Raw genomic sequence first — 8,999 nt, 5'->3', positions numbered from 1 at the left:
GCAGGAATAATATAGGAATACCTTTAAAGTTTATTATATTAACAGTGATGCAAGGAAAAATCTTGAGAAAAGCTAATTACTAACTCAACTGCCTTTCCTGGGTTCTCACAGCGTCACTAGAGGGCGCCACTGATATATTCTAAATAAGTCTAAGTTTTTTTTTTATTGTTTGCTCTAGAGACTTTAGGAAGGGTTTTTGTTACATCTGGTACATAATCTCGCCCTTGGAGCTGGAGCGTGTGTCCTAAATTTGCATACAGTTCTACTTTGGAAGTTTCATCCGCAATCCTCAGTGCAAGCTCTGCCTATTTGCTCCTCCTAGTCTCATTTCGAAGGTGAGAGGCAGCTTTTCTGCAGGGGATCCTGTGTGAATGGGCTGGTCGCAGGTATTGTGTGGGAGGAGGGAGCAGGGACCACAGAGTGCAGAGAATTCACCAACTGACTTGTTTAAGCTGACTTAGTGTGAATATCAGCTGAGTCAGAATTGGTGGATGTATGTGCATGGTGTGAAAGCCCTACTGTTTTTTTATCTTCAGCAGCAGCATCGCGCGTTGTGCGCCTTGGTGACCCACAGCCTGCTCATCTCTGTTGGATCATGTGGATTATTTTGGTTTTTATCCTGGCAGCAGCCTGTCCCGATGGGACCTGGGGATGTCAGCTGCCCCACGACTGGAGACCGCAGACAGAAGCGTGCCGCGCAGAGCTGGCGGAGATCATAGTGTTTGCCAAGGTGTTGGCACTGCATAAGGAGTCCTACAGTGTGTATAACTACCTTCCGTGGCAGCACGACACCGACCTGCTTTTCTCCGCCGAAATCGAGCTGCTGTGCGACCAAGCTTGGGGCAGCATGCTGGAGGTCCCCGCAGGCTCTAGGTTTAATGTCACCGGCCTGGGTTACTTCCCTTGCTTCTCTTACAGTGTCACCAAAAACAATAATTACTACTTCTTTCTAAGGTGAGGAACCCAGCCCTGCTCTTCTCTATTTATCCATTCATGAACATGATTTCTTGCCACATACGTATTGTTTCATTCGCCCCTACACATTGATCGAGTCAGTCCATACTCAACCACCACTTTAGGCTTCAGCCAGAAAGTTACAGAATAAAACTGTTAGGATTTATTTCCAACAAAAGAAACAGTTCACATTGTATCATCATTTGGTCACAAGGATGTTATAAGCCTACTGAAAGTTTCAAGCATCACTTTTGTTATATTCATAGGCTGTATGCTGAATTTAATTGTTTGTTTCTGCAGTTACACAGAGATGACAAGCATGACTCTCTTGTCCAGATGTGTCTCAAAGTTAGAATAAACTTAGCTTTGTTATGTCAGATCACAGAGCACATGCAAATGTGTGTTGGATCCTTTGACCAAGTAGGTCCAGGAGAGTTTATTTAAACTGGAGGAGTAAAGTTTCATCAATTAAGTGATAAGTGGTTAACCATAGGAAAGTCTCAAAAAGGCAATTAAGTATAACCATTACAGAATATCATCTGTATTCAGTATATTTATTGTCCATTAAAATGTCTGAGTATCAACCACAAAGTTTACATAATGCAATTATCTTTTGTATAATCCAAAATCCATGGGTTGAAACATCACCTCCTCTCTCTGCCTGGCCTGTCTGCCAAATGAAAACCAGCAACTGTTCAAACCTGTGCTGAGGTCTGTCATGAAAGGAACTAAAGACTCCCAGAGGAGTCAATCAATCATCATCCAGTAAGGAAGCATTCACACTCAAAGGCAGATCATGGCTCCATCCTCACATATTCTCTCTTGATCAGTATCAGTCCATGTGATCCCATATTGATTTCAGGATAATAATATGTTTAATAACCTGCCAAACCTTCCACTCTGATTTCCAAAAAAGGATCTGGAAGGTGTTAGACAGAAACAATACTGTTACTCAGGAAACCTCTGTTACCTTCCATCCAGTGTAATTACAGTGCCAGACATTTCCCACCAGCTTCAAGGTAAACCTGCAAAGAATTTTCACTGAGGGGAGTCATCAGCACACCAGCAGCCAGTAGGACCACCCTTTGTCTACTGAAACACACCAGTGTACCATTCAGTGAAGCGAACATGTGCTGACAGGCCTTACCGACATTTGTCTCACATTCTCCTTTTTCTGTCCAACAGATGAGGAGATAGATATTCAGAGGGGGGCAGTGAAAAACCACATTCAGTTTTAATGCTTGGCATATGTTACACATCATCGGGACAGAATCACACATGTCACATGTGTGACTGTGTATTTCCATGTGGGATGATGGCTAAGACTTTTAATATGGTTTCATAGGTTTCAGTTAGTCACACCTCCAGGCATAAGTCTGCCATCCCCTGATGCGATGGTTAAAACATCCCTGTAATCAAGCTAAGTGACCACCATTGGAAACTTCCTGGAACTAGTCACAACAGAGCTCAGTTTAAGTGCAGGCCTGATTATAATTATGAAGCAATTATTACAGCGAACCAGCGCAGTGGTCTTTTGTTAGGTGATGTAATGGAGGTCAACCTTCTGAAGTTGTTTACACACATTTTTGCTGAAGACTGTAGCCCATATGGGAGACAGCACATATTTCTGATGGATATATTAATGTATTAATGATTAATGAGGTTTATTATCCTCTTTGGCTACTAAGGATTTGCAACATTGCCAAGTGCTCCTGTGAAATTTAAATGACTGTGCTGTAATTGCTCTCTAATTACAACAGAGCTCATTCTTGTTTTTGTTCCAAAATAAAATTCTGAACAGAAACTGTTTTAAATGCCAAGTACCCAGCAGCAGTCCATCATTTTGTGAAAGAGTTTTTTTTTTCTACTTAAAGCTTGATGAAAAGACTGATATCAGTGTCACGTCTACCCCTTAAAGCTAGAGCCAATAGCTGGTTAGCTTAGTTTAGCATAAATACTGGAAATAATGCTTAAAACAAATGTGTTAATTATCCAACCGTAGTCATGCTGGTAAGTGAATTTTGCTACCCTCAGACCGATCCAGGTTAGAATGATTACAGGGTTTATGCTAAGCTAAGCTAAATTGTAACTGATCTATATCTAATGTACACACATGAGAGTGGTATCAATCCTCTCATTTAGCTCTATAAGGCAAATAAGTGTATTTCCCAGCTTTCATAAAACATATCACTGAACTAGTAGGAATGAACCTTAAAGAAGTGTATCACAATCATTTTGTTTTGATCTTTATTACTTATAAGTCTTTCTGATAAATAAAGTGCTATTTTTGTAACCGGATGTGTTATTTGTTCATAAAGCCTGATGCCAGTGGTTCTGAAAATTACCCATCAACTTGGTTTAAAGAAATTAGGTATAGTTTAATAGTGTCTCTGCATGTCCTGATCTGTGGCATATTTCCTAACATGAGACATCACAAACCCAAAACAGAGCAGTTTAGAGTTTCAAAAGAGCCTTATTGCAGCTGCTTAGCAACACCGTGTCCCAGACGCTGCATATTAGCAAGCCAAAAATGGAAAGTTCTCATCACAGTCTCCAGTGGATATCCATTTCCTGTAAAAGCCCCAACAACACTGGCTCAGACCAGAATAGTCTCTCCAATCAATCATGAGTATCAGCTGCCATGCAGGATAGGACAAATCAGAGCCTTCCATCTGACCTTTGACCTTTTCTATAGCTGCAAAACATCAACTTTCTTCTTACTCTTTTTATGTACATACCAACATACACATCACACACAGAGACAACCAAACTTTTGATGTCCCTCGAGGGTTACGAGATGGAATCCAGATGTACGGAAAGCTCGCTGCTTCAAGACTTCCTCCCTCACACAGTTCACATCGCAGGGGAAGATATGAAACATGCACAGTAAATCCCTTTGCCTTGTAATTTACTTGAGTCAACTACATAATGCCTGTATTTGCATAAAAAGAAAGCAGGGTCTGTTAGCAATTCTGTATATAGAAAAATGTTTAGGAAGTTTTGTTCTAAAATGTTCCAACTTTTACTGTTGACATGTGTCTGCATGCTGTTATTCAGTAAATCAGAGTCATGAATAATTTGGCTGAGCTTACTTTGATTTAAATTGAATGTACTGTTCCTTGTTGCTCAGTTTCTTAGTTTTTTATGACTGATATAAAAGAAAATGGGTCTGTGTTTAAACATCTAGGTTGTTAGACATTAATGTTTGCCTTTTTTCTCAAGTGTAGACAGTCTTTTGCTTATCTGCCTTGCAGGATGGATGAGAACTACAATATTGTCCCTCATGGAGTGAACTTCCAGGACCCCATCTTCCCCGACACTGCAGATAACCATCGCATGTTTGCCAGCCTTTTCCAGTTTTCCAACTGCACACCTGGGACTCAAGTCCACAGCTTCACCCCGGAGTGGGAGGCCCAGGAGGACAGCAGGGTATGTAGGCACTTCAGATCCTCTAACCTAAAACAGTTGCTACTGTGTCATGCTCAGTTATTAAAAAGGGCTTCTGTTGTGACTGAGTTGTTCCAGATTCATGGTAGATTCACATGTACAGTACTTTGTGGAAAAGAGTGCAATAAGGCCCAGTAGCCTGTAGTATGGTGGTGTGCGCAGAAGAGATTCAAGTTTACATTCTGTTGTAATCAAAGGAAGTTCTTATTGCATGGGAAATCAAACACACACTATGTTTAAAGAAAAAAATCAACAATTATTTTTTGCAGCTCTTGGGCAAACCATTTAGTTTTTTATATTAAGAGACCCCTAACATTAAAGTGACACCATATAGAAACAATAGTCTTTAATTGACTACAATTTTAAGAGTACTCTATTTAGCATTACACATAAGACATCATGCTAAGTTGCTTACTAATATTAGCTTATATCAATCAGAAGTAAAAAATATATATACCGATAGCAACCTCTCTTAAGAAAATATCTATAGCCTATTATAACATTTTCAGACTTGTGATGGGCAGTTTAAAAACATACCAAAATCAGTGCATAGAACAAGGTATATCATCACACATTCTTTTTCTTTGTTAAAGAGCGGTACATGCATTATCCAAAATGCAAGGCATGCCCTGATAGCTCAGGAAAACACTGGGGTGTACCCATCTCTCGTCCACTGTCAGATGGGATTGGCTCTACAGGATAGCCAGTAAAATAATGGAGGACTGGTTAATTGTTTCCTGATATTTTATAGACTAAATGATTGATTAAGACAATATACGGTAATATAAATATTCATCGGTTGCAATAATAAGTTGAAATCCATCACAAAGGAAACAGTAACATTAGTAGACCAGAACACAAGTGTAGCCACAGAACATGATGCATATAGAAAAAAAAGGATGATTATTGATGAACAGCAAAACTATAACTTTTTACCCATTTATATAACCGTGGTTTTATCCATTGTATGGGGGATATTGAAAGGAATTTATGGAAAATGCAGAAAATCGCTAACTACCAGGGAAAGTGGATACATCATAAAAGTAAATTGTAGTTCTTAATTACAAAATAGCTCCTGGAGTTAAACATGGAGCCTACAGTATAACAGTGTGGAGGTATCTGAAGGTCACTATTCTGTGTAAAGCCTATGGGTATAGATGGACATGAGATTTTATGGTGATTTGAACCAATAAGCTTCAGATCTAGCTCACACCTTGCTGTCACTGTTTAACTGATCAAAGCTTGTTTGCACTTACACACCACTGGCGAACATCTGCTGCTGCTCTACTCTGTAAACATTGTTTGTCTCAGTCTGTGTGTGGGTATATAAATAGTTTCCAGTCACTCATGACCACGTTATACCTTTTAATGATTCCAGACCTTTGGCATAATGCTCCTGATTTAGGTCAGTCTTCTTCTGCCTGTTCCCAATTATTTGCTGCCATGGGTAAGTCAAAGGACATCAGCATTTACCAGCAATTATGTAACAGAGGTGCACTGTGGGAAAAGCCTTACCCAGCATTTTGAGAACATGAGCTAAATGAGGGTATAAATGTAAGAATATCTTCCCCTCAGCTGCTCCCTCAAAGTTATTTTTCAAGTCGCATGGAGTACTGCACAGCCTATGAAAACAATTCTAATTATAATATATTCTGAAGATTACTCTAGTAACATAAGTAAGTCTTATTTTGAGATTTTACCTTCCTTTGACATTAACAGAAAACCTGCTTTATGAACTCTTGTTATATAAATGCCAATGTCTCCTCTGTGTCTCTGTCGTTCCTTTGTGTGTCGGCGCTACTGTTTTTTATTATGCTTAAACGTGACAAAAGCTCGACTAGTTGTGCAAAACAAAACAAGCTTCCCTATGAGTTGTAAAAAGAGGAATGCTGAAGCTGTTTCCTCTCAGCTCTGCATTATGGAGATATGATTTCCTGAACATGCTTCTGTGGTCATAAACCCCTAGGATCAGCTAAAATTTATGACTGAAGGTAATTAAAGTACATGCTGCTGCATTTTATATGATAAGATCAAGTTGCCTTCCCTTACTGAGAAATGTACTAGCCATTGAGACTGTATATATTTATCTAAAGAAACCTTTGTCAGAAAATGTGTCATCTTATAGTTTATATTTGCTGCTCTGGACATTCTTTCTTTGTATATAAAGTTTCCCATCCCTTTCAGATCCCTATGGGGCATAAGTAAGAGCACATGGGAAAAATCCACAGTCAGTATTCCAGTGAGTGATGTGGGTTGGCAGCCGGTAGCATATTTCTAACATTTCCTCAAAACTCTCACCGGTTGTTATCTGATGGTAAAGAGTTTACATGAGTGTTTCCCGCTGGTACATGTGGAAGCATTAGGGCATATAGAGGATATCCGTGCTCAGGCAGACAGGCCTGCAGTCCGGGGCATCTGGAGAAGGTCCAGGCCTTTGGAGCGTCTGTCTTAAGTTCACAGGCATGTTGGGTTTCGTCTCTCAGCGGTGTCTTACTGAGGTAAAGAGAGTATTTTGTATAACTATTTTCTTTACCTCAGATTTATCTTGGAGCTATACAGTGTGTGTTGTGCTTACTGTCCATAAATTGGCTGGTACATAAAGAGCAGGACATACAGGACATGGGAACGCTTAAATTCTTTAGACGCATTTCACCGGGCTGCTTCATAGCAAGAAAGGTACAGTCTCAAAAATACTCAGTGATCAATTTCTTGACTTTTTCTTTGTTTTCTTTCCGGGCTGCAAGCCGCCGACAATGTCTTTGTTAGCACAGTGGAATAAGCTGAAAGTCATATGAGCTGTTGGTTCTGGTTGCTGTCTATCTAAAGGACATGGCATTTATTTGACTCATCCAAAGTCATAAATATAACAAAAATATATTAAATGTGACATTAGTATTTAGCATGAGCCGAGATGGAATAAAACTGCATTCCGTTCAAATGGCAGATCAGGATGAAATTTAGTGTGAAATCCTGCAGAATGTAAACAGATACTGGTCTTCATTAAGCAGTAAGTTGCAAGTAAACAGTTGAATTTTCAAATGGGTCACGGTTAAGAACAGATTTACCTGAACTTCCCTTCACTTAATTAAATGTCCTTCATACTTTTATGGATGTTTAAATACATTTTTACTGTAAAAAACTGGAATAACCAAACGCATCTTTGTCTTTCTCTTGGCAGTTGTTGTGCTCCACGGTGCAGAAGGCTCTGTTCGAGGAGGAGGAGAGGGTGAGGACTCTCTCCCAGAAGGTGCGGTCTTTGGAGAAAGCCAACAGCCACCTGAGGGAAAAGGTGAAGACCATGAAACGTCTGCTACGCCAAGCCCAGCGAGAAAAAATGAAGGAGCACCAGACACTCACCCTCAAACAGCTGTACGAGTCCGAGTCGCCCCAGACGCACCCCGATCAGGACACTATACACGACCAGAAGGTCAAAACGGTCCTCTCTAAGAAGCTGAAAAGTTAGTTTATTTCCTGTGGTTGTATGTAAGCCAAATTCTGCTCCCTATAAGGCATCGGTGACACTGAATGAAAAGCTGGGGGAGGTGACAGCAACAGCAGGAACAAGTGGCAGTGTTGATCACTGAGAGTAACATGATGGGCTTTAATTGCAATTTCATTGTATTCTCCATGTCTCCAACCTAATTAATATACTTCTTTCATATCAATAAGTCTCAAATGCATGACCAAATCTGTCTATTTTGTTGGTCCAACAAAATACTCCAGTGTTATTTCCTGGTAAAATTGGCGTTGACAGTGAGCTACAAAAAGACCATTTATAGCTTTATATGATCATTCTCTCTGAAAAACTGTTGCCGTTTCCTGCCCTAACCCCCAGCGTTTACCTGGGTCCACTAGTTTAGTTCAGCACAATCATTTTCCAGTGTTCTACTGGAAAATAAATACAACTTTTCATCAATTTTTCTGTGCCGGGCACATAATGCATTATCACCAAACTGCTCCACTCAACTGTGTGTTGCTACTTGTCTCATCTTCCAGGCAGAGCAGCACAGTTATAATCTATACTCGGGTGAAGTTCACTCATAATCAGACTGCAGATCAGAGGTTAAGGGGACACAAATAACCAGTTCTTAATTGCAATGAGTGTAAGAAAGTGCAGAATGTACAAGTTCTGAGCATTAAAAATCTTGTGTGTGAAAATACACAACACTCAGACTATATGTGAGTGTATATTTACAGAGGAGCACCTCTGCCAATGTTTAAAGATGGTAAGACCTAAGGTTATGTCACATATTTCTTTCTTTAAAATGTGGCTGCTTTATATTTGCTTGTTTGATTTATTTATACACAGCACAGCATCCCAAACTGTAGTAATTCAAATTCTTGTTTCTTTGAATATTTTACATACAATGCAAGCTGTATTGAGTGAAAGTGTAATTTTTGTGTTTGAACACAGGGTGCTGAGCACCTATGAAGTCCAGCCAGTGAGTCTGGCATGGTACAGGATTGGCTTTTTCTGTGTCAGAAATGAAAGTTCTCTTTTATAATACTTTCTGTATGTGCTTTTTTTATTATGATTATTTTGCTTTCTCTAAAGTTTAAACATTTGGTTTGCTTTGCCAGTGGCATAATCATTTGTG

The 8,999-nt window shown here is 39.7% G+C and overlaps 1 protein-coding gene across 1 annotated transcript; it reads left to right on the top strand.

Annotated features, from left to right (window-relative positions):
* The first annotated feature begins 314 nt into the window (after window positions 1-314).
* ccdc3b (coiled-coil domain containing 3b) lies at window positions 315-8,999 on the top strand. The gene is made up of 3 exons (XM_020592997.1): window positions 315-954; window positions 4,209-4,383; window positions 7,580-8,999. Exons 1-3 carry the CDS (start codon window positions 596-598, stop codon window positions 7,862-7,864), a joined length of 819 nt encoding a protein of 272 aa, XP_020448653.1. The 5' UTR covers window positions 315-595; the 3' UTR covers window positions 7,865-8,999.

Source organism: Monopterus albus, unplaced genomic scaffold, assembly GCF_001952655.1.
Source record: "Monopterus albus unplaced genomic scaffold, M_albus_1.0 scaffold18.1, whole genome shotgun sequence".
NCBI classification, from domain to species: domain Eukaryota; kingdom Metazoa; phylum Chordata; class Actinopteri; order Synbranchiformes; family Synbranchidae; genus Monopterus; species Monopterus albus.
Note: the sequence above shows the minus strand (reverse complement) of the source record. Positions and strands in the feature narration are given on the sequence as shown.